Raw genomic sequence first — 26,797 nt, 5'->3', positions numbered from 1 at the left:
TTGAACTCTTAGAACAGAAGGCAAAAGTTTCCACGCTGCACCAGACCATGAAGTGCCCCGAGTCTGGGATTGGGTGCAAGCAAACACTGCCTTTCTTGTAAAGCTTTAGAGCCCTTCCTTCATGAAGTGAGAGTCTGTTGCCAGTGGCTGGTCTGCATTTCCATGGAATTGCTCCAGAAGTGCCTTTGGGTCTCTTTCTTCAGAGGGGTCATCAATATATATTTTATTAAACACAGTATTTTTTTCTTTACAAAAGTAACTCAAAGCCACATAAGTAAGCAAACCCTTTAAAGACGGCATAAAACAAAACAAAAATCTAAGACAATCCTATTTTTTAAAGGGCAGGATTAAAACATTCTACCTAGTCCACAGATAATTTAGAAGTCAAGTCCTGACAGAAGAAGAAATGTTTTTGCCTGGCACCTAAAGGTATATAATGATGGTGCTAGGCAAATCTCCTTGGGGAGATCATTTCTACAAGCAGGGAGCCACCACTGAAAAGGCACCATTCTCATACTACCACTGTCTAGACCTCCTGTGAAGAGGGCACATGAAGAAAAGCCTCAGATGACGATTCTGGGTCAGTTCATATGGGGAGAGGTGATCCTTGAAGTATTAAAGTCCTGAGCCAGATAATATATTAATTTAAAAAGCACTGAACAACTTAGGTTTATGGAACTTGAGTGGTCGCCTGAACCCTTCTATCCTAGCTTGATCACCGAGATCATCTGTATGAGCATCATTGGTCATTCCCCAAGTTTATGAGGCTCATTTGATGAGAAATCGAGCCTTGAGTGTAATTGGCTCAGTCTTATGGAATGCTTTTCCAACCCAACAGAGATTGGCACCGTCTGTACCAACTTTTAACTGCCTGCTGCAAACCTTTCTATTTTGCCAAGCCTTATGCAGCCAATTAAGAATGCATCCTTCTGCATTGGTTACTTGATGTCTTTTTAATTTTCTAATATAGTTTTTATTCTATAACATTGTTTTATTTCTCTAAACTGCATATATAATGACAGCAGTGTCTATAAATATTTTTTATAAGTAAAGCTTTATAGGTTAGTGACAGCACTTTGAATTGGATATGCTTGTGGGTGGCAAAGCTCCCCCCCCCCAGCAACCTTCCCTGGAGCCCATAGGTGCCTGCCTCACCAAAGTGATTATCATAGCCAATAGAGGTGTGCACTTGATTGCAGGATGTGTTTGTGTTGGCAAAGTTGTCCCTGCCCCACCCACCAATTTTATCTAATTCCTGCATTATAGGGTGTTGAACTGGATGCCTGTTGGGCGTCCCTTCTAATTCTATGAATACTTGTTTGAGTGTATTCTGTCCACCTGATAAATTCGGGAGCTGAAGACTCTTCTGGGATGAATTAGAAGTGGCCCTAATATATTGCAAGACAATGTATCCTAAGGCAGTCCTAATTGTGTGTGGTGACTTTAATGCATGGGTAGGCTTGAGCCCAAATGACAGGCAGTATTTCAGGCAAAATCTTAAATTCTTATTGTTGAAGAAAAATAAAAACTTATCTTCTTGCCACCAATTAGGCTAATCCACCAAGTCAGCAAACCACAAAAATCTAATTATGTCCTTATGAATTTTTAAATCCAAATGTTGAGAGCATTGAAAACGTTGAAAAAGATAAACATGTAGAAAAAGAATGGCCAAATAATATGGTAATTAAAAAATAAAAATAAAAGGTTTGCGGATAGCTGCCTGAAGCCCGGGGAGCGCAGCGGGAGTTGGCGCTGCGCTCCCCGGGCTGCAGGCTGCTTCCCGCAAGCCTTCGGGAACTCCCGCCGGGCTCCGAAGGCTTGTGGATAGCTGCCTGAAGCCTGGAGAGCGAGAGGGGTCGGTGCACACCGACCCCTCTCGCTCTCCAGGCTTCAGCGAAAGCTTGCATTCGCTCCATAGGACGCACACACATTTCCCCTTCATTTTTGGAGGGGACAAAGTGTGTCCTATATAGCGAAAAATACGGTAATTTGGAAACTTTGGCTTTTTATCATTCAGATTATAAGGGACTACTAAGGGGAGAGGAGGTCATTCATGATTATTCAGTGGAAAGAGTTGGGAATGGCCCCCTTGGATAGAAATGATAGACATTTCTGAAATTTGATCTCAGACACAGGTTTTAATCCTATGTTAGATGCTTGCATCTCTGCTAATACCTGGTGTATTTACTTCAGCAATATCTTTGAAAGTGATTGTGACAGCTGTCCTAATGGACCAACTACTACTCAGGACTGGTTAATGTTGTTACCAGAATGGCCCCCAGTCTCAGAACAAGTAGTAAGCGATCTTATAGGTGCTTTAGTGAATGATAAAGCTCCTGGAGAGGACATGATCCCATCAGAGGTTTTGAAGAACAACTCTGATTGGTGGTCTCTTCTCCTAGCAAAATTATTTTTGTATATAAACTGTACTAGCACTTTCCCTGAGGGCTGGAAGCAGAGTGTAATCATTCCAATCAACAAGAAAGGTGATAAGCATAGCCCCCAGAACTATCGGCCTATTAGCTTATTGGATATCAGCTCTAAGATATATAGCCACTACCTTCTTCACAAACTGACAAGTTGGGTGGAAGAAAACAATATATTGCATCAGGAACAAGCTGGGTTTAGGAAGGGCCACAGTACAATCAATTTTTTGTATTGCATCATCTAATCTATAAATACACTAGTTTTCCTTCCAAACGGCTTTTTGCTACGTTTATTGACGTATCAGCATTTGATACAATTAATAGGAATCTTCTGTGGGGTAAACTTGCAAGGACTAACATTTACAAAAGTTTGTTACAGTCAAACCTCAGTTGTTGAATGTAATCCATTCCGGCAGACCATTTGACTTGGAAACTTTTGACAACTGATCGGTTTCAAGAGCTTCTTGCACTCAGGTGGAAGCCACGTTGGACATTCGAGTTCCAAGAAATGTTAGAAAACTGGAGCATTTACTTCTGGATTTTTGGCTTTCAGGAACCGAAATGTTTAAAAATGGAGCCATTCAAGAACCAAGGTTTGACTGTACTCCTAATACCGGAGTTACATACTAATACAACCATAAGGCTAAGGATCAGTACAGATGGAAGGTTGACGAAGGAAATCAGTACTAATAAAGGAGTCAGACAAGGTTTTCTGCTAGCACCACTCTTATTTAACCTCTATATTAATAATATTGTAACAAAGTTAAACCACCCTGATCAATTTCCTCCTTCAATTGGGAATCATAAAACAGCAATTCTGATATATGTAGATAATATTGTATTACTATCTTTGAATAGAATAGGGATGAGGAGAAGCCTGAAAAAACTAAACAAGTTTTGCCCATCAGAGAAACTCAGAATAAATTACACAGAATCAAAGGTGACTATCTTTGGCAAACGCACCCCTAAGTTTAATTGAAATTTAGGTGTCAACAAAGTAGATCAGGTTCCCTCCTTTGATGAGAAAAAATCATGAAAACCTCAGCTACAAAACATAATAGCAACAGTACAGAAGTCAGCCTATGCTATACTGACTTTTTTTTATTCTAAAGGTGGCAGGCTGGTAATTCCAGCCCTAAAAATCTATTTAGGGAAACTAGTAGCTCAAATGCAGTATGGTATTGAAATTGGGGGGATAAATCACAACAACCTGAAAGACCTGGGAGTGTGCCAGAATGTGTGCTGGCAGTACCTCCAGGTACCCTGGCTGCTTTCCTCAGGACAGAGACAGGCGTGGTGTCTGTAAAAGCTAGGGCGGAGATGGCTGCTCTTTCGTAGTATAAAAAGGTCCCGGATATGTCAGAGGACCGTTTGCCTAGACACTGCCTGGAAGACCAATGGCAGAAGGGTGGTTGGGCCAAGCTAGCACAAGATTTGCTAGTCTCAAAAAACCTGACAAGACATTTTTGTATTCCCATGAGTTAAAAGACTGCTCAGGAATTGGATCTATAAGCAGGATAATGAGCAAGATTTATCTTTAATCTATATCTCAAAATTCTCCCATTGGTATCATTTGCTGAAATCTAACCGCACCAGAGCCCAATATTTGCAGACACTTACCTTTGCCTCCCTAATAACTGCTTTTACAGCTCTCCGCTTTCAAACAATACCCACATCAGTCTTAGATGGAAGATATAGGAAAGCTCCAAGACATTTAAGATTCTGTATTTGTGGGGTAGGTGAAGTAGAAGACCTTCCCCATTACATACCCCATTGTCAGCTCTATCAAAATCCCAGAAAGAGATTTTTGGAACAGATGTTGGCACTGCTACAGGGACAGACCCCTGAAGTGAAAATATGTTGGCTGTTATCTGACTGTGACCCACTTGTTACATATAAAACAGCCTTATTTGCAAAAGCCGCTAAAAGTATTTGTGCTAGTCCCATAAAAGGCAATCCTGTAGATTGTGCAGGGGATTGATTAATTTGATTTATTGTAAATGGTTGCTTATTTCTGGATCTTTCTTAATAGGTTTTATTGGATTTGCAGGTTTTGTAACGGCTTTTAGTCAAAAACAATACGTGATTGATACACAATTATATGAATGCACCATGAGCACAAGCATTTAAATGCAAAGTGAAAGTGGGAGAGGGTGGTAGAGCAAAAGGTAGAGCAAAAATTCCTTGCCTGCTTCTTCCTCTCTCCCCACCCCACCCCCCTTTTCATTTTACTGTCACTTGCCTTCTGCTTATGGAGTTATCAGGAAAAGCTGGCCAAGCCATGTCACTTACGGTAACTACATGAAAGTCCAAAGCTCCAGGGGAGTTCCTATTGCTTATCCCTGCTTTTTTCCACCCCCACTCCCCACCATTTTCATAGCCTTTCTGTCTGTTTTGGCATTTCCATTTATTTTTTGTGGCATTTTCTCTTTTCTCTCCCCATTGCACTGCCATTGGCACTTTTGCAGGAACGAACAGGCGTGAAAATGATTATGATCCAAGACGGTCCTTTGCCAACTGGAGTAGATAAACCTCTCCGGATTACTGGAGACGTTTTTAAAGTACAGGTATGTATCGAAGAGGATTTGCCATTATGCTGATAGAACATTAGGAGGATTCGCAATAATGGCACAGTTGGACTGCTGTCGGTCTGTCTCTCTCTCACATGTACACAATGATGGTGGCAGGGTGGAGGACCTCAAGCATATGGGCCAAGCAGTCCTTTTTCCCATTTGCATCTGCCACACACCTTTACATTGGTAACCCACTCAAATAGAGTTTGGTCAAGGAAGGGAAAGGAAACCAGTGCAAATCCTTGCGCTGCTGGTGAGGAGGGGTGTTGTCAGGCTGCCAGAAAAGCCCTGCCAGCCGTTATCTGAAGCTGTAAATTAGAAGTGGGCAAGTTAATTGGCAGCAATTAAATTTTATTGCTCAACACTCAGCGTGTTGCAGTAGTCCAAGCGGGAGATAAGCAGAGCATGCACCACTCTGGTGAGACAGTCTGCGGGCAGGTAGGGTCTCAGCCTGTGTGCCAGATGGAGCTGATAGGCAGCTGCCCTGGACACAGATTTGACCTGTGCCTCCATGGACAGCTGTGAATCCAAAATGACTCCCAGGCTGCACACCTGCTCCTTCAAGGGCACAGTTGCCCCATTCAGGACCAAGGAGTCCCCCACACCCACCCGCTCCCTGTCCCCCAAGAACAGTACTTCTGTCTTGTCAGGATTCAACCTCAATCTGTTAGCCGCCATCCATCCTCCAACTGCCTCCAGACACTCACACTGGACCTTCACCGCCCCCTCACCGGTTCTAATTTAAAAGAGAGGTAGAGCTGGGTATCATCAGCATACTGATGAACACCCAGCCCAAACCCTCTCATGATCTCTCCCAGCAACTTCATATAGATATTAAAAAGCATGGGGGAGAGGACAGAACCCTGAGGCACCCCACAAGTGAGAGCCCAAGGGTCTGAACACTCATCCCCCACCACCACTTTCTGGACACAGCCCAGGAGGAAGGAGCGGAACCACTGTATAACAGTGCCCCCAGTTCCCAGCCCCTCTAGACGGTCCAGAAGGATGCTATGGTCGATGGTATCGAACGCCGCTGAGAGATCCAGCAGAACTAGGAAGCAGCTTTCACCTTTGTCCCTAGCCTACCGGAGATCATCAACCAACACGACCAAGGTAGTTTCAGTCCCATGATGAGGCCTGAATCCCGACTGGAAGGGATCCAAATGGTCCGTTTCTTCCAGGCGTGTCTGGAGTTGTTCAGCAACCACCCGCTCAATCACCTTGCCCAAGATCGGAAGATTTGAGGCTGGGCGATAGTTGGCCATATTGGCCAGGTCTAAAGATGTTTTTTTAAGAAGCAGCTTAATGACCGCCTCTTTCAGCGGGTCTGGGAAGTCTCCCTCACAGAGGGAAGCATTCAGCACCCCGCAGAGCCCATCGCCCAGCCCTTCCTGGCTTGCCTTTATTAGCCAGGATGGGCAAGGATCAAGGAGACAGGTGGTTGGCTCTTCCTGAAATTGCAATACAGTCGAAAGAGACCCAGTGTGGTGTGCTGGATAAAAGTGTTGGGCAAGGAGTTACCAGTTGCTGGCAACAGCAGGAGAGGAGAATGCTCTTATGCTTGGGTTCTCCTTGCAGGCATCCACAAGCATCTGGTTGGCTACTGTGAGGGTGCTGGACCAGATGGGCCATTGGCCTAATCCAGCACAGCTCTTCATATATTCTTAGGTGAGGGGAGCCCCAGGTTCAAAACACTCCCCACCCCAGCCATGAAGCTTGTTGGAGAACCTTGGGCCTGCCTAACTCCAGCAGCTATGTTCTACTTCCGCTGTCAGAGGCAGTATGCTTCTAATACCTGTTGCTGGAGACCGCAGGAGGTGCAAGTAGTATTATGCTCCCTGAAGAGGCAAGGATAATTTTTTGTGTGGGGATCTAACAAAACTAGTCATCAACCTGTTTTCCTCCTTCTGCATTTGAACAGCAAGCAAGAGAGATGGTACTGGAGATCATTCGAGAGAAAGACCAGGCAGACTTCAGGGGCATACGCAACGAATTCACTTCCAGAATGGGCGGAGGCAGCATAGAGGTGTGGATTTATCTTATATGTTATAGACCCAAAGGGACATTAGTCCAATTCCCTGTAATACAGGAATCTTCTCCCTAGGGAAAAAAGTGAAGTTGAGAGATGGTTTTATATTATTTTATTTATTGATTTATACATGCATACATGCATATTGTGCATATTTGCACAGCTTTAGGAGGCTGAAGTAATTACTAATTTATTTAAAATGATGCTTTCCTGGGCAACCAGCCTGGAGCCGCTGACAGTACCCTGACAGATTGTCCCAAGTCCTCTTTAATTGCCAGTTAAGTCATAAATCATGACAAACAGGGCAGGAGCTGCCAGGGTGCAGCCTGCCAAGACTGATAACTGAAAGTAGCAATTTCAATGCCTTTTATAACAAAATTTAACGCTGAGAGGACACGTAGAACAATTAACAATGGCCGTCAACTCTCAACATGCAGAAATGGCCAGGATGGTGGGAGAAACCCAGAGACGGTCAATGAGACACACACACACACCCCGATTCCCCCATTGAAGTTCAATGGACAGACCTCTGAGTTGCTTGGATTGAAAGCGAACATGGAAATGTTTTTGAAGGTGAGGCAAGATGACTTTTTGTCAGACCAGGAGCGTGTGGTTTTAGTTATTAATCTTCTGGAAGGAGCCGCCAGATGCTGGGTGATTACCTTACTAATTAATCAATACCCTTTTTGTTGCGGTTGAACAGTTTTATGGCTCATCTCTATTCCATGTCCCAAGACCCGCAGCAGAAACCTGCAAATACATTAAAGCTAATTAAGCTGAAGCAGGGGTCTAACTCAGTAATGGAGTACAGTACATAGTTCAGTTTGCTGTCGAAGGAGCTAGCGTGGGATCATGATTCCTTGATAGCTATTTACCGTGCAGGGCTAAGTGAAAGCCTGCTAATAGATAATTTATTATGGTCAAAGACCAGCTCACACAACACAATAAAAACAGCGTTCATAAAGATGAAATATACAATTAGAGCAGATTGCAGCAATAGCTCATGAGTTAAAATTGAGATATATACGTACATACACCTGTACAACTGAGATTTGGGCTACCATAAAAATTGACCCTGAGGTGCCCTAAAGGGTGACTTCAGCTTTTTCCTAGTAAGCTATTTAATTCTAGAGGATGATCTGTGCCTACAAATCTGGGCGCAGAATCTGACTACCAGCCAGGTCATTTTGTGATCTTTGCCTACCTAAGTGGAGACAATTAAGGTTAGACTTGTCTGAAAGATTGGCAAGCCTCTTCAGCAAAGGATCAATGGTGTCTCTACGAATCTCAGCATAAAAAGGACATCTAAATATATATATGTTTGGGGCTTCCTTATTTCCCCTAATGGGCAGGCGCAAAGTCTCTGTGAGTACGAGACGCTTCTATAGGAGCCTTCCAGAACTGATGAGGGCAAGGCCGAGCTTCTAGAAAGAGTGAAAGCCCTTCTTGCATTTCTGGATGCAAGGAAAAATAGATATGTTGCTGGAGTGGCTACATATCTCCCGTTTTCTATGATTTTATAATTGGGGACCCTTATACAGTCCTGTTGTCTCTCTGTGTCCATGATTCTTTGCCTAACCACGGATCTAGCTTGGCCCAGGCCCATAGTTATGAGGGTTTGGGGAGCAGGGCCCAGTTTCTGAAGAGTGTTTAAGACTGCTGTCTGCCAGCCAGACTGGCTCTGAGGAGTTTGGATTGCACTCTTTCAATGGGAATGAACGAGGAGGGAGGCGGGCCCAGAAAGGATCCGTAAAGGAGCTGTGCCAATGTTTTGGCTTTATATAATTTTAGTGCCGTGGGGACATAAAAACCCCCTTGAGTTCTAAAAAATGTAAGGATAGCATTTGAAGATCTTTCTCCGGCACACTCATTTGAGTTAATATGAATTTTGTTGGATCCTGATGCCTGGACCACCATTCCTAAATATTTATAGTTCGAGATTTGTTGTAAATTTTGGCCTTGACGTTTCCAGTTTCTGAGCTTTGGTTTTTTCCCAAAAGCAATAATTTTGGTCTTCTGATAATTTATTTTGAGGCATTCCATCTCACAATAGGCAGCTAGTTTTCTTAGTGCTCTCCTAAGCCCTAAGGGGGTTCTGGATAGTATTACCGCATCGTCTGAATAAAGCAGAGCCGTGATATGCCGGTTTGCTAACTTCGGAGGGTGGAAGTCAAGGTTATGGAGAGTGGTTACCAAGTTATTTAAATAAAAATTAAATAATAAAGGGGCCAAAAGGCATCCTTGCCTAACACCCTTAAATGTTTTGATGGGATCTGTTAAATGCCCTAGCCGGCTGCACCTGACTCTAAGGGCCGTATTTGAATGTACTACCTGAATTAAATATAGTAGCCTTCTATCAATGGTAGTGGGCCAAAGCTTGTCCCAGAGTCTGGTTCTGGGAACTGAGTCAAAGGCTGCTTTTAGATCAACAAAGGCTGCATATAGTGAGGCCTGCCCTCCTGAGTTATATTTTTCTATAAGGTGTTGTAACGTTAGGCAGTGATCTAGCGTGGACCTGCCGGGTCTAAATCCCACTTGTTCTGCTGCCAGAATGTCTTTATCATCTAGCCACTCTGTGAATTTTTCCAGCAGGTGCTTTGTATAGAGTTTGCTAATTACACTTAATAAGGTGATGGATCCCCTCTGTTGCCTTTTTTATAGAATGGAACGACTATGGCTGTGCCCCAGTCCCTTGGGATGCAGCCGGTATTGCCTATATGAGTGAAAAGAGTGGCTAGGAATGTGATGATTTCTGTTTGTTTGTTTTTTAAAAAATTATATTTATTGAGTTTCCAAAAATTTAAACACTACAAACAAAAAACAAAAAACGAAAAACAAACGAAAAACAACACAATACAAAAACACTACAAAACACTAACACATAAGACAAATAAAACAAAGCAGAGACCATTTAAAGCACATTAAACAATTTCAATGTCATATCTTTCATTCGCTTATTTCCACGACTTCCTCACACCTCCCTTTTTGTATTCCACATCAATTAATTATTTCAGCAATTCCTTTCCATCTTCCTCTGTTTTCTATCCTATAATTATCTTAACACATTCTAACCTTATTTTGTTCCCTTTAATGCACTATTAATCTATTTATACTTAATTCCTTATAACATTTTTGCTAAAGCCATACAACTTCATTCCAACTTTGTTCTAACATTCATTAATTTTGCAATATTTCTATAAATAGTCTTTAAACTTCCAGTCTTCTTCCACCAGCTCTTCTCCCTGGTCTCGGATTCTGCCGATTCTCTCAGCCAGCAAAAAGCAGATGATTCACAACAAAATTTAGGGGTCTGGCAGGGCAAGTCCACCTCCTTCTTTAGCATCCATTAATATCTTAAATTTTACTCGAAGCTTCCTGCCCTGCCAACCAAATCTAGAGACGTCCCTCTGCCACCTCCTGAGACAATCCCTCCCATCCAAAGCTTGCAATGTTTGTAACAAAAGCAACATCCCCGACATCACAGCAACCCTCGTCCCCACCACAGCAACTCGGCCCAACAATAACAACTTCCAATTTAACCCTATTTCCAAATCCCCCTTCTCTTCAAGCCAGCGTCCTTCACAGTTGCCCTTGAATAGATTCACATTTCTGGCGGTCATACTAACCCACAAATTCCTCTCTTTCTCAACCAATATAAAAAAATTCCTTCCAGTAGCACCTTAAAGACCAACTAAGTTAGTTCATGGTATGAGCTTTCGTGTGCATGCACACTTCTTCAGATACACTGAAACAGAAGTTGCCAGATCCTTCTATATCACAAAACAGAGAAACCAGTAGGAGAACACTTCAATCTCCCAGGACATTCTATACAAGATCTCAAAGTAGCTGTTTTACTACAAAGGAATTTCAGAAATAGACTGGAAAGAGAAGCTGCTGAATTGCAACTCATTACCAAACTTAAAACCATGGAGAGACCTGGTTTGAACAAAGACATTGGATTCTTATCCCATTATACATGACTAAGCCATTTCTCACCCTCTCACCCCTTGCCTTTTCTTGTAAGACCTATTACAGTCGTTAAGAGTCGTCAACAGGCTCATCTCAGCTATCTGCCAATCTCCCATTCCCACCACCCTTCTGAGTAATACCCCGCCCCACCTTCTCACTATATAGAAGGATCTGGCAACTTCTGTTTCAGTGTATCTGAAGAAGTGTGGATGCACACGAAAGCTCATACCACGAACTAACTTAGTTGGTCTTTAAGGTGCTACTGGAAGGAATTTTTTTATTTTGACTATGGCAGACCAACACAGCTACTTTCCTCAACCAATGTTAGTCCTATGTCCTCCTGAAACTCTATCAAGCTTTTCTTTTCCTCAGGTAGGGCTCTGTTCCTCAATTTCATCTGTTTCTCTTTAAGTTCAGTCATAACAAGTGTCAGCTTGTATTCATCAAGTTGTCCTTGTATGGATGGGACTCTCTCTCTCTCCAGTTGAATTACTTTAACTTCAGCAGCAAGGGTTTCCTCCTTAATGTCATCCGCAGTTTGCCGTATCAGGGTAGATTCCTGTATCAATTTCTGGTTGGTTTCTGTATTGGTATTCACCTTTTGTCCCAGGTTATTTAAACTTTCTGCCATTAAGTCAATTTTAATATTTACAGCATCCACTTTCATATTTATCACATCCGTTTTCTTGTGAAGCTGTTCCAGCGAGTCATTTATTTTCACTAATACAACCGCTAAGGCCTCTTCTGGCGACATTCTGTCTTTCCCATCTGCCATAACACTCAATAGATTCAAGGTCAGTCTCACAGTCTCATGGTCTTTATCTTACAGCTGGAAATTTCCCAGCCCAGATCTTACATAGCCGCCAGTTTCGAGAACTTCCACTAGAGGGAAACGGTTTCTATTTGTATTGACAAATAATATCCTCTTATAGGCACAGTTCAAACGACCCAAAACTAATTTCAATTTTCAGTTACTTTCACTGCTGGAGACAGTAGAAACAATGTGTCTTCTCTTATGCTAACTGTCAATGAACGATCCAAACGCTGTCAATAAACGTCCCACCAAATGTCGGACCTACTAGCAGCCCGTTCCCAGGGTCCGAGCGGTGGTATTTTACCTCTCTTGGTCTCTTCCACAGGCAAACTCAGTCCACAACTCCCCCCCCTTCTCCTGCCTCCAAGGGGGGGATTATATTCTTTACTTATGAAAATTTAGTCTTTTACAAAAAACTTTCCAAGACTTCAGCTTGCAGCCTCAATTGCTTCAGTCTATTTACAAAAGGGGAAGGCGGACTTCCTGTATTGAACCTTCCCCGTTTTGATGCCAAATTAGACGTTTTAAAAATCCAATTTTCCCGATTAAGCTCTACTCACGGGTAGTTACTTTAGAGTCAAATTGTCCACAGGAAAAAGTCAGCGCTCTCCGACAACAGCTATGCGGCTTCGCTCCGTGGAAGAAGCAGATGATTCGAAGCACCGCACCGCTCACCCCACGTCGCTCCGGATCCCCGAAACCGGGTTTCCCCGCGAGTGGGGGAGGCGCAAAAGGTGCCCGCTGAATCCTACGCTCACAGGCTTCTCCCGCCTGTGATTTTTAACGGGTCTCCGCTTTCGCCTTGGCGGCCAGACCCAGATTTCCACGGAGCTGATTCCTCCCGATCCGAGGAATCCAGCCATTGCCGGAGGCGCCTCCCCAGAAGTTGGAATGTGATGATTTCTGGACGTCCGGCACGCTTCCTTGCGCCTCTGGACTTCGCAGCTTCTAGGAGACTATCCCAAACAGCGGTGTGTGCCCTGTGTGGGTGCAGAAATAACAGTCCATCTACAGCTTTTTCCTAATCAAAGAAGTGTTTTATTTACAGCAGAGAAATAAATCATCTGGGAGAACAAGCTGGCACGATTGACACTCTCAGACCAAAAACAAAAGTCACTTGGCTCACACACAAAGAACAATCCCCAGTGGGCAGGACGACACATAGAGCTATTGTTGTGGTTCTGGACAGTCAAGAGTTAACACTTCAGGAAACATTCTGATTCACTGGGTGCACTGCTCGCATGACCCGGGCATTTTCCTTTGATCTGTGCTCTGTGGGGGCTGAACTCTCTCTGGATAGCAGTCTTTCTGGGAATGTGAGCAAGGTAGTTTTGCTTTTGTTAGTGGCAGAAAGCTGCGAACATGCAGCTAGATTCTGTAGGTTTTTCTTTTCTGTTTGTTATGCTTCTAAATAAAGAGTGATAGATTAGAAGCACTGGTGTCAAGCTGATTTATTGAAGACACCACGTTGACACAGACAAGCCATTTTATGCTGCGTGTGAACTCTGCTATTATCCGGCAACTGAGAAGAGTGGCAGCGCGTGGGCGCCATTGAAGTTTGTTAGAGTGGCAATAAATCAAATTTATTGCAGTGCCGTTGCAGCAGACTCAGTGGGTCAAAGGATTTACGACTCACAAACTTTAACAGCTATTAACCCTGTAAGCAATGATTCTCCTCACAAGGAAAGGGGCCCACCAGTCCGCCTGTGATTTTAGCATTTCTGGAAGGATGCCATCAGGTCCAGGAGCTTTAGCCATTTCCAGTTGGTTTATATGCAGTTTCACTTCTATTTCCGAGACTGCCGGCCATTTAGCCAGCTGCTCTATTTCATGATCCTGACTGGGATATTCAACATCCTCATACATAGCTTAAAAATAGGAGACCCAGTAGTCAGGTGGGATTTGTGTGGATAGAGGGGAAACAGCCTTGGGGGAGCCAGAGGTAACCAATTTCCAAAATAGTGACTGATTTTTTCCCTTTGGCACGCTAATTAGATTCGACGAGCATTTTCTGCTGCAGGCATATTTTTGGTGGGTGTCAGGGAACTGCCATCGGAGGGACAGGTGGTGGAAGGGCTCACGGAGGTTGGGAGAGACCCAGCAGCTGAAGCAGGAACCAGCAGGGGGAGAGGTGGGTCTCTGAGGGAAAGCGAGCAAGAGGGAGGGCTCAGGGAAACGTCCAGCGAGAACAGTGGGGAGGTTTCTGGACCTCCCATAGGGAGACCCACTCCTCGCCGGAAACTGTCACGCCGCGAGTCCAGAAGACGTGTTTCCGTTAAGGAGCTTTTATGTTGGAAGCGATTCCGAAAGCAACCACTGTCGGAATCTACCAGTGACTAGAGGAGCCATGTCTGAGGGGCTCCGTCACAGACAGAGGTTTGTGGACTTGAACAAACTCTGAGGGACTACGATTTTACGCACAAGCAGCTCATCATCCCTTCACAGTGGGCTATTAGGGCTTTGTATTCTGCCCACCTAGCAGTTCGAAAGCACCCCCGGGTGCAAGTAGATAAATAGGTACCGCTTACCAGCGGGAAGGTAAACGGCGTTCCGTGTGCGGCTCTGGCTCGCCAGAGCAGCGTTGTCACGCTGGCCACGTGACCCGGAAGTGTCCCCGGACAGCGCTGGCCCCCGGCCTATAGATGTGAGATGGGCGCACAAACCCCAGAGTCTGTCAAGACTGGCCCGTTCGGGCAGGGGTACCTTTACCTTTACCTTATTCTTTTTTTACAGTGCGGACAGAGAGATAGGCTTGTTGTCTAATAGCGTTATCAGCTGTCCGGGCAGCTTTATAGGCAGCTTGTAACGTTTTCTTGGCCTGGAAGTAGGTCTGATCAAATCAAGGTTTGTTTTCTGTTAAAGAGGTGGGGTTTTAGGTGTTGAAGCAAGCACTCATATTCAACAAGGGGATCTTCTGGATAGAGGTTGCTCCAGGAGCCCTTTGTAGGTGTATATGGTTTTTCAGAAGCTAAAATCTCCTTTAGTTGGATGTCAAGTGCGGGGGTCCATTTAGCTCGACATCCAGGGTGCTCTAAAGTGATAATCTCTACAGGGTATATTGTTTTAAGAAATATTGTCTTGTTTTTTAGGGATACCTGCAGGTGTAATGGGAAGTGATCCCCTTCTACATATGGAAGCACTTTTAATCGCTCAGTTTTTGTTAATAATTCTCTATCGGCCAATATGTAGTCAATTGTACTAGGTTTTGACCCTGACAGGAATTTATATTCCACAGGGATATCGCCTCTTGTGTGGCAATTTAGAATGTGTAAACTTAGCTGCCTGGAAAATTTGAAAAGGCAGGCGCCGGCGTAGTTTGAATATTGGTCCTTAGATAGCCCTGGGGTCTGGCGGGCTTCTGGTCTAGCTGTCTCAGGAAACACAATTTTTCACCTGTATTTGGTTGCTAAACTGGAGTCATCTGGCCCTAGCCTTGCGTTTAGATCACCCACCAGGAGGACCAGCCTGCTAATGTTTTCATCTGCTTGAGGTTTCTGGCCTGATGTCATGGCCATGATGGTTGAGCTCTGCTGCCCTCTGGGCAGGGGAAAGCCAGGATTTATGAAGTAAAATTCCTGGCAATGCTCCTCAGGGGGTTCTGGTGAGTGCACAGTATCCCTCTGTGTTGCTTAAGCCAACTTGAAAGGCAGAACAGGTGCGACCTGAGAAGTGTGTCCCTGTCATGGATGAACCTCCATTTCTGGCATGATCTATGATCGGTTCCTCAAGAATTTGGAATATTGGCTTTAATTAAGGGGCGCTCCTGAAACAGCATATGATAATGGGCTGCAATTAAGCAGCTGCCGAAAGGACTGGACTTGAGCTATGAAGGTATTTGAATGACTTTTTACAAGCACGAAAATCCTTGCAGCTGCCGGAATGGGAGGGAGAGGCAAGGCAATGTTTGTTATGATTCCTAAATGATATTTTTCTCTCTTGACCCCCCTTGCAAAATGAAAAAATTATGTGTAGTCACTATGTTTGCCTGATACTGAGGGAAGAAAGGGAAAACACTGATTTATACTCTACCAAGAGTTTCACAATGGTTTTATATACCTTCCCCTTTCAACCGAGGTTGAAATAGACAATATTGAAAATATCTTTGGACTGGAGTGGAAAAGAGACTAATTTGGTAAAACGAAGGACTGCTAATTATATCTAGCAGGAGTTTATTTATGTGACCCTGTTCTCTAACTGCGGGCTGAAGAAAATAATTCCTGGAATTTTAATGGTGGGGCAGCCTTCTGTTGGGGAGTTATTAGTAAGAGCTTGAATAAAGCAGAGGAATGTGAATAGACAAAGGGTGACAGCAATGAATCATCTTTACACACCAGGCTTCCGGTTTCTGCGAATGGTGAAAAGGAGTGTGAGTCCGATCGTCTGACAGACTCGAGCCCCGCAGAGGTACAGGGGAAAGCGCCAAGGTGAGGCGCACCCCCTAAAATCCTTGAGAGAGTCCTCAGGGTGTCGAGAGGTCCAGCAGTCCACAAAACATCTCTCCTGCGAACCTCAAACCCCTGTTCCGATAGGAACGGGGAGTGGGGAAGAACCGGTGATTGAGCCTGCAGATATGGCAGTATCGCAACTCCATGGGAGTGAAGCTTCAAACTCCTACTTGCAGCAGAGATCTTCCGAAAACTACATTTAAGACGACAGAAACATAAAGAAGATTAATTAATGGATCTAATTAGGCTGAATTCAGCGCTAGGCGGAGGAGTAAAAAGGAAGTCCATCCCTGTCTTCTGGGTAATTATCACCATGGAAACAACTTGCAAGTGAGAATGTTATTAATTTTATGTGACTCTATTAGATATACAGTATGTCTGCCGATGGGAAAGTTGGATTAAAAGCAACTGAAACCCATTCTTTACTACCTTTTATTGGATTTATAATGGAGAATTGTGGAGAGGACCGTGCACTAAAGTCGTAGGTGAATTCGAGCCCAGCAGAGAAAGCTTGAAACAATACTATTGAATTTTTTTAAGTTTATTTTGCGACACACCCACACCCACCATAAAATACATAAACAAAAATAAAATGAACCAAAAACAAAGAGATACAAATAAAACATAGTTACTTACAGAAATGTATACAAACAAATGGACAGCAATATAGATACTATATTTCATTTCTTCTTTTCTTCCAATTGACTTCCTTCATCCTCAATACGGTTCCCTTTTTGTTTTTGGTAAACTGTTTCCTTCTTAATTCATTATTACCTCTTTTTCTTTGGTTTTTTTTTTATTTACATGCTTTAATTTATTTTGCAGAAGTTAATCGAAACAAGTCCAAGTATTAATTTGAGGGCACTGCTTTTTAAGGTATTCTCTTTATTTTTCCCAGTCTTTTTGATATCTTTGTGCTGATCCCTAATAGCTTTTGTCAATCTGGCCAATTTTATGTTATCAAATTATTTATCTTGCCATTCTTTTTTTTTGTCAGTGTTATTCCCCCCCCCCCAATTTTTGGCAATTAATGTTCTCGTGGTCCCTGTGACATAAAGGATTCCCCCCCCCCGGCTATATCTGTATTGAGTATCCCCAATAAAAAAGCTTCTGTTTTCTTAATAAAGTTTTGTTGGAACATTTTCTTTAGCTCCTCATACACCATATCCCAGAAGTCTTTGATTTTATCACATGTCCCCCACATATGTATGAGTGTCCCCTCTACTTGATTACAGCTCCAACACAGATTTGATTTTGTTTTATACATTTTGCATATTTTGGTTGGTGTTAAATACCATCTATAAAACATCTTTATCAGATTTTCCTTTATCACTTCGCAAGCCGTAAATTTCCAACTTTCTTTCCATAATTTTTCCCATGATAATTCAGTAGTTTTACCTATAGCCATAGCCCATCTAATCATTACCTCTTTTACTTGTTCGTCCTTAACCTCCCAGTCCAACAATGTTTCATATAGTTTAGAAATTACTTTTGTCTTATTTTGTAATAACTCTTTGTCTAGTAATGAGATTTCATTTGTAAAGCCTCTTTTCTTGTCTGCCTTGCACACTTAATTTAATTGGTGATACTGAAGGAGAGGAAAAGTCAAGATGTTAGCTGAAAAGGAGGTGTAAGAAGGGGTTTTTAAATCGAACACTACACAATAACACACGACAATTGATCAAAATAAAGGAATTGATAACTGACAACTTATGGACCTTAAATTTTTGTGGAATGTTAATGGGTCAAATAGCAAGATAAAAAGAAACAAGGTTGAACATCTCTTAAAAAGTAAATGGGATATAATATGTCTGCAAGAGGCACATGTAACTAGAAAATACAGAAAGGTGCTAATTAATAAAAAGCTGGGTGATGAATTTGTTTCCTCAGATGTGATTTTAAAAAGAGGGTTAATCATTTATGCAAATCCAAAGCTAAACCCGGAGTAGAAAATCTTGATCTGCAGGACATATGGAAGATTAAACGCCCAAATGAAAAGCAATTCATACACCACTCAGAAGCAAAAAAAACTTGGTGGGGAGAATAGACGCAATATAGGTATCCAAAGAATTATCAAAATGTAAGAAAGCCAAAATCCACTCAAAAACTATGCACCAAGAGGCCAAAAGTGCCATGAGTGCCAAGAAAGGCCAAACATGGAGTCCAGCACACTTCCGTGCGCAGCTTGCAAACTATCCGTGCCGATCCAAAAGTCCTCTGCCTCTTTGGCCGGTAGCAGAGCGATCACAGCAGTTAGAAGCAATTGCGTGTGGGTAATAAATTCAGAACAGACACAAGGCATTCCTTATCTTCTTAGCCTTTAATCAAGTAGCATAACATCATAAATCAGACCTGGCGAAAGCTCGCCCATTCTCTCCCTCGTACACAGACAGACTGAAACACTCAGAGTCAAACCACTCCCGTAAGTGTTTGTAACCACGCCTCAGGAAAGAGACGTCACTCAGAACTCCTTAACCCCGTGAGTTCTGAAACCCATAACTCCCCCTCTCGTCTTGCATCCTGAGGGAAACTGAGGGCACCTATTTACAGACCTCTTTGAGATCAACTCACCTCCCATTGCCTTTTGCCTCCCACTGGCATTTATCCCAGGCAATTGTTGAATCCCTTCCACACTCCCAGAATCACACTGTGCAAAACCAACCCACGCACTGGTGACCTGAAACCTCTCAGGTGGAACCCCCTTTGTGATGCGAGTTGACCGCCTGAGCACAACCTCGGGTGCTCCTCCTGACCCACTGGGATCAGCAAGTGTGTCTCCCAGCACAGAAGACTCCCCCTCTGATTTGCTGCATCTTCGGGCCTTCTGCACTTGGCTAACAGGAGATGAAGGCTCGCTCTTGGGTTCCCTCTTAACCTGTGGAGAAACCCACCCCTGTGCTTGACCATCATCAACAACCTGGTCTTCAGCAACAGGCTCCGCCTCTGCCTCTCTTTCCTCCCTTTCTTCCTCCCCTTCAGAATCGGATAAGCATTCTGAGAGAAAATCAGAACCAACCCTAGGCCGTGACCAACCACCCTGCTCAAAGAACTCAGCATGCTTGCTGACCAGCAGCTTGGTCTGATCACCCTCTGGGTATGCAAACTTCCACCCATTTGTTGCAGGATCATACCCACAGAAGATCATGTCCTGGTACCTTGGACCACCCTCCTTCCGTTGCGCTGTTGGTATTGGCACTGAAGCCCTGGAACCAAAAGCACGGAAGAAATGCACCTGTGGCTTCCTCTTGTGCAACAGAAAAAACGGTGTGTCACCTACAGCGTGATTGTAAGACCTGTTAAAAACAAAGCTGGCAAATTTCCAAGCCTCACTCCAAAAGCTCTGAGGCAGCCCAGAGTCACATAGCAAAACCCTGACAGCTTCAGCCAGTGCTTCACTCCTGTGCTCTGCCACGCCTCACTCTTGAGGAGACTTTGCACCCGTCACCTGCTGACGAATTCCCTTTTGCTTGAAAAACTCCTTCAGAGCAGACCCAGTGAACTGTGACCCATGGTCGCTCCTGAACTCTTGCACTTTGGTGGAGAACCTTAGTTCCACCTCCGCAACCCAATCCTGGATCAGTTGCGCCGCCTCCCCCTGCGATTTGAAAGAGAAACACCATAAATTCTGGGAAAAATCATCTGTCACTGACAGCACAAACCTGGCCCCACCCAGACTCTCACACTTCATGGGTCCTGCAAGGTCTGTGTGAACCAGCTCAAAAGGTTTTGTGGTTACCCTCTTTACCCCGGGATAACTGCACCTTTGTACCTTTCTGCATGCCCTGCACTCTAGGGATCCCTCACATGGTGTGATTTTACAACCTTTGGTGCAGCTGGGCAACCTCTGAACGTCTTCCAGACAAGCATGAGACATTCTCTTGTGCCATATATGAACACATGAATCATGGCTGGGAACACTAGCACACTGCGCCTGTGCTTTTCCGGCATTCCCCCCACCCTCCAGAGGTGTTTCCAGAACAAAGAGATTGTTCTTGCTTTCCATGTTCACAAGTTGTTTCCCCCCTCTGAAAAAGGAACAGGCATCATTTTCAAAGCAAATTTTGTACCCCTGCTTCACCAGAGCAGGTACAGATAACAGCCAACAACGCATCCCCGGCACAACGTAGACCTCTAGCTCCACCTGCAAAAAGGAAACATAAATATTAGCAACAGTAGAAACTGGCTTTTGTGTCCCATCAGCGAACGTAACAGTCGTTCCAGCTGAAACAGCCCTGCAATTCCGCAGCCTCCCAGCAGGTGTCGTTCCAATGAGGTGATGACTGGCTCCCGAATCCACCACCCATTTCACAGCTGTGTCCCTGCTGGAATTGTTTTTCAAAGTTGCCAGAGAAGCCGTGAGATGATAACAGTCTCCCTTCTCTGAGTCACGTCCTTCCTTTGCGTTCCCACGCTGGCCTCCTCTCCGAGACTGGTTCCCATGGGAAACGACCTTGGAGACATCCTGCCCGGCCTCTCTGCTCCTCTGCGGACAAGCTCATTTGAAATGGTTGTGGGACCCACAGAGATAGCACCGGCGAGTGGAAAAAGCCTGAACAGAGCTCTCATCTGGCTTGGCCTCCCCTCTGCAACCGGTGGAGCTGCCTGCGCCAGACCTGCCCTCTCTGACACGCCTTTCCTGTTCGTCCGAAAGACGCCCTGTCATGTACTGGAGAGTCAAATCCTGTGGACTCATGGATTCCAGAGACAGACACAAATTGTCATAACTCTTGTCCAGAGAGCTGAGCAAAATATAAACCTTCAGCTCCTCTGAGAAGTTGACTTGCAACAGCCTCAACTCATTGAAAACAGAGAGCATCTCAGTAACATGCTGTCTGATGTTCCCACCGGGACACAGCTTCATCTCAAACAAGCACCTGGTGGTGTGGATCTTTGCATCAGCCGTGGTTCTGTGGTGCACCCTCTCAAGAGCTGTATACGCCTCCTGAGCAGTTTCAAGCCCTTCAACCAAGGGTAGCTGGGAACCCTCCAAACTGAGCACTATAGCTCCCAGGGCTTTCTGATTTTTCCTCTGCGACGCGTGAGCAGCTGCTACGTCCGCCGCTGCTGCTCCTGCTGCAGCTGGTGGTAGAGGGGGCCCCTGGGTCGCCTCCCACAGCCCCTTGGCTACCAGCCAGGCCTTTAGCTTCCGGCTCCATTCGGCCCAATTTTGTCCATTTAATTTTTCAAAGGGAACAGAGAATGATTCACGCTCGTCTGCCATCTCCTCCCCCGGGGGCTAAGCGTACTCACGTCTCGGCAGTAGCTTCCTCCGCCTCCCGGCTCCGGCAGACTGGTCCTCCCCAGCGAGCTCCTTCCAGCCTCAAAGAAACAGCTCCAGAGCTCCAGCTGGCCCCAGCAACCTTTCAGCCGGCTTGCTGGCTTCCCCCACACGTGGGACGTTCCTGCAAAGGCTTCAAAGCGTTGGCAAACACCCATAACCTATGCGCCAAGAGGCCAAAAGTGCCATGAGTGCCAAGAAAGGCCAAACATGGAGTCCAGCACACTTCCGCTGCGCAGCTTGCAAACTATCTGTGCCGATCCAAAAGTCCTCTGCCTCTTTGGCCGGTAGCAGAGCGATCACAGCAGGTTAGAAGCAATTGCAGCGTGTGGGTAATAAATTCAGAACAGACACAAGGCATTCCTTATCTTCTTAGCCTTTAATCAAGTAGCATAACATCATAAATCAGACCTGGCGAAAGCTCGCCCATTCTCTCCCTCGTACACAGACAGACTGAAACACTCAGAGTCAAACCACTCCCGTAAGTGTTTGTAACCACGCCTCAGGAAAGAGACGTCACTCAGAACTCCTTAACCCCGTGAGTTCTGAAACCCATAACAAAAACAATATCCGGCCATAATCCAGTTACGTTGGAAATGATGGGAGGGAGGAAAATATCAAGAAGATGGAGAATTAAAGAATCCATTCTTAATGATGAGAAAAGGAGAAGGTAACTTTAAAAGAATACTTTGATAATAACTTGAATAAAGGAACAGATATTAATATTGTATGGGACGCAAGTAAGGCAGTAATGCGAGGCTACTTTATCCAACAAACTATAATTCAAATAAAAGGGGGGTGGGATTGGAAAAAACTGTTTGAGATAAGGGAAAACAAGAAAGAACTAGCCAAGAATCCAAAAAAGGAGCTACCTTAAAAAAAAAGTTTTTACAAACACAGCTTTCCATGATTTAGAACTACGAAATTAAACAAAAAATTTAAAAATTAAGACACTTTTTTTTTTTAGTTCACCAACAAGCCAGGCAGGTTACTTGCATGGCAATTAAAGAAAAAACAAAAGGAGAGATTAATAGAGAAACTGAAAGAAGATGGGAAAATAGAAGACCCTAAAGTAATTAGTGAAATGCAAATTATTATAGAAAATTACAGTATATAAAGCAGAAGAGGAAGATGAAGAAGGGATGGAAAGATGCTTCGCACAGAATAAACTTCTGAGGATAGACATTGGAAAAGTCGAACAACTAAACCTTCCAATAACTATGATGGAGGTGCAACAAGCAATTTCCAAAGCAAAGACAGGGAAAGCATCAGGTACGGATGGCTTGCCTTTGGCATATTATAAGAAATTAGAACACATACTAGCAGAACCAATGAAAACAGTATTGAACAGAATATTAAAAGAAGAAAGAATACCAAAATCGTGGGAAGAAGCATTTATCACATTGATACCTAAGCAAGGAGTGGATTCGACATTAATCAAAAATTACAGGCCTGTATCATTATTGAAAAACCAAAAAAAAAAAAAAAATGGTTGGAAACTAGAGAAATGGAAAATAAGAGGGCAAGAAATCCAACAAGTAAAAATCTATAGGTATCTGGGAATCTTATTCCAGAGCAATCTAGGGTGGGCAAGTCATCGCACAAATGCCATAAAACAGGCAAAGTGCACCTCATCAGCAGTTGCCCGTTTTTATTATCAGAAAGGTAATCAATTTATTCCTGCGGCCAATCAGATTTTTCAAACAAAAGTGCAAGCCCAGATATTCTATGGAATCCCGCTATGGATTCAAGCATATAACAGTGATTTAAATAAGATTCACTCCAGCTTTCTGAGACGTATTCTTGGACTCCCAGCTGCGATCAAATATGAAACAATGTGTGCAGAAATAGGCATACACACAATGGAATACTGGGCCTGGTCCACCTCAATAAAGTCCTGGTTACGCTGCCATTTTCGCTGCTCTCCATCAAGCCTGCTCGCTGATCTGCTCAAAGACTCCTATAAATCAAGATGGTATCAGTACCTCGAAAAAAAGATTGAATCTTTAGGCATCGAGCTGGAGCCCCTGTATAATTCTAATGAGCAATACATTTTCCATAATATCCTAGCTAGACTAAAGGATGTGGAGAGACAAAATATTATGGCAGCTGTAAACAAAATTTGCTCCCCCATATTCTATGATTTAAATATCTTAGATAGCAGAGTCAATTACGTCACTAAATTAATAATCCCAGCCCAACGTAGGGCTTTTATGCTGGCCCGGTTGAATGTCTTTCCCTCAGCATTTGTCTGGGGAAGATATCAAAACATCCCTAGAAACAAGAGATTCTGCAGATGCTCTATGAATGTCCCGGACACTGTAGAGCATATTCTCTTTCATTGCCCATTGTACAGTACGCTCCGTCAACGCGTGCTGTCCCCTCTTTTGGGTGGTCTGGAACCCCAGCAAGGTAAATGTGCGGGATTCTGCCTATCCGACGTTGACCAAAGGGTAACGGCGGGGGTAGCCGAGTTTTTGGCTGCAGTCCTCCAAGGAGCAGGTTAACAAGGAAAACCACTGATTTTATATGTGTATATATATATATATGATTGTAGCCAACTGCAGCCTTTTTATATATATTTCAAGGCTTTTACATGTTATTTTCCTTCTTACGGTTTTTATTTGCATAATGCCTAATAAAGGTTTGATTTCACATTATTGAAAAACGGTTATAAAATATTTTCTGATATTCTTGCCAACAGATTAAAAAGATTTTGAATGAAATTATACATAAAGACCAGGCGGGTTTCTTACCAGGTAGAAACATGCACAATAACATGAGGAATATAATAGATATACTAGAATATTTGGAAGAAAGATCCGATAAAAAGGCCATACTGATGCTGATAGATGCGGAGAAGGCCTTTGATAACGTATCATGGAATTTTTTGAAAAATATATAGAAAGAACATGACTCGGTGAAAACTTCAGCAGGGGTATTGAGGCAATATATTGAGAGCAGAGAGCCAAACTGATCCTCAACAATGAGACAACTGAAGAATTCAACATTGATAAGGGGACCAGGCAAGGCTGCACTCTTTCACCCCTTAATGAACACTTAATGATTGCAATAAGGAAAGATCCAAATATAAAAGGTATAACAGTAGGGAAGAAGGCACATAGGATAAAGGCCTTTGGAGATGATTTGATTTTAACCACCGAAAATCCAGAAGAAAGTGTTCCATAAATAATAGAAAGAGTTCTTGAATTTGGTAAAGCGGCAGGATTTAAACTAAACAAAAATAAGAACAATATGTTAGCAAAAAATATGATTATGCAGGAAAAAGAAGAACTTAAGAGGATATCAGGATTGACAATAGTAAACAAAACTAAATACTTTGGAATCTGGCTAGCGAATAAAAATAGTAATCTATTTAAGGACAATTACATTAAAATTTGGAAAGAAATCAAAGAGATTTGGAAATTTTGAATAAGTCAAGATTATCACTCAGCGACAGGATGTCAGTAATAAAAATGAATGTGTTACCCAAAATGATGTTTTTCCCCAAATGATACCAATTATTGGGGCGGGGGATAGTGTCATGGGCCAGGAGTCAGCTTCACCTGGTGAGCAGCAGCCTGAAGGAGCAGAAAGCGAAGTGACTCCACCTGCTGCTGATCAGCCTTGTTGCTCCTGATGAGAACCAGCTGGCTCCAGCTTTCTTAAGAAGGTTTTCCAGTCTCTGTCAGTTGCTGGCAACAACATTTGTCATTCATGGCCAGATCTTGCTGCTTCTTGTGACATTGGACCCTTGGCTTTCTTGACCCCTAGATTATCAGATGACTTGAACTTATATACTCCTGACCTTAGAACTGGATTAGACCTTGTATATGGACTCTGCCTCCAGGCAAGTACCCACTGAGACTTGGGTGGTTGGCTGGCTTCTTCTTCCACTGAGCTCTGCTGTGACTGGCAGCACAGTACTACGGCAGCTATTCCTGGACCCCTGCACCTCCATAGGCCATTTGTCGTAGAAACGGATGCCTCTGACAGAGTGGTAGGTGCTGTGCTGCTTCAGGAAGACCAAAACTGGACCCTATGCCTGTGCATCTTCCATTCTAGAAAATTGAACCCTTCAGAACAGAATTACACCATCTGGGGAAACGAGCCTTTAGCTGTCAAAGAATCCTTCAAAGTGTGGAGGCACTTCCTGGAAGGGCACAGCACCAGGTGGAGGTGTGCACAGACTATCTTAATGTGGAGTATTGTCAGATGACGCATTGCCTGAATCAATGGTAGATCCACTGGGCACAGTTCTTTGCTCGGCTTGAATTCAGAGTCCAGTATGTGTCAGGTAACTGGAATCAAAAAGCAGATGCTCTCTTCAGGAAGCCGGAATATCAAGACTTTGAGCTGGCCCCAGTGTATAGACATACCTTGGAGTCAGCACAGTTACAGCTAGCAGCTGGGTCAATCGTGGAAGTCACAAACTTCCAGTAGCTAACAAGAGAGGATGCCTTCACCAGAGGCAAGTTAACGGTGCTGCAGGAAGGCAGCAACGAAGCAGATGGTTTCTTAGAGAAGGATGACCTATTGTATAGAGGGAGAGGTTCTCTGCATCCCAGCAGGAGACCACCAAGCCAAGGTCCTACATCAGTGTCATGACAACCCTACAGTGGGACACTTTGGGCAGTACAAGACGTTATACCATGTGGTGCAGCAGTTCTGATGGCCAAGGATGAGGGAGGAGGTCAAGGAGAATGTGAGAGCCTGTGAGACATGTCAGTGAACAGAGAGACCAAGAGAGGCACCAACAGGCTTGTTACAACTGCTGCCCTCCCTGCAAGGGCCCTGGGAAACCATAGCTATGGACTTCCTCACTGATCCGCCTAAATCATAGCAGCAGACAGTGATCTGGGTAGTGGTAGATCTGTTCAAGATGGTGCACTTCGTGCCCTGTAAGGGACTTCTGACAGCCCAAGAAACAGCTCAGCTCTTTGTAGATCATGTATTCAGGTTGCACAGACTCCCTCAACTGATAGTGTCTGTAGTAATGCTCCGGCCACTCGCCCCCTCCCTCTCCTGTCCTACCATCCAGCTGGATTAGGTTTAAAGGAACGGCGGCCGGCAGCATATACTTTTTACAGGACAGAACACATAAAAAATGGGTAGTTGCTGCCACCACTCCCCTGTACCAGGGCACCAGAAGTCGTAACCCAAGGGAGAAGGTTATGCTTCCTATTTACCGGCTGCCCCACCCTGCAAGTCGCTTCCACAAAATGCAGGCAGAAATTCAACAAATGTAGTACGTGACGGATTG

At 44.0% G+C, this 26,797-nt stretch overlaps 1 protein-coding gene across 6 annotated transcripts in view; it reads left to right on the top strand.

The window, feature by feature from the left end:
* The window catches only part of LOC309523367 (far upstream element-binding protein 3-like), a 388,935-nt gene that overhangs the window by 191,148 nt on the left and 170,990 nt on the right, over nt 1-26,797 (top strand). For all 6 annotated transcript variants that reach the window (XM_082207141.1, XM_082207142.1, XM_082207139.1 and 3 more), the window contains 2 exons: nt 4,895-4,993; nt 6,921-7,025. In XM_082207141.1, coding sequence (XP_082063267.1) covers nt 4,895-4,993; nt 6,921-7,025 — 204 coding nt within the window. The remainder of the gene's footprint in view (nt 1-4,894; nt 4,994-6,920; nt 7,026-26,797) is intronic.

The sequence above is a fragment of the Podarcis vaucheri genome (assembly GCF_965113315.1).
Source record: "Podarcis vaucheri genome assembly, chromosome: W".
NCBI lineage: Eukaryota > Metazoa > Chordata > Lepidosauria > Squamata > Lacertidae > Podarcis > Podarcis vaucheri.
Note: the sequence above shows the minus strand (reverse complement) of the source record. Positions and strands in the feature narration are given on the sequence as shown.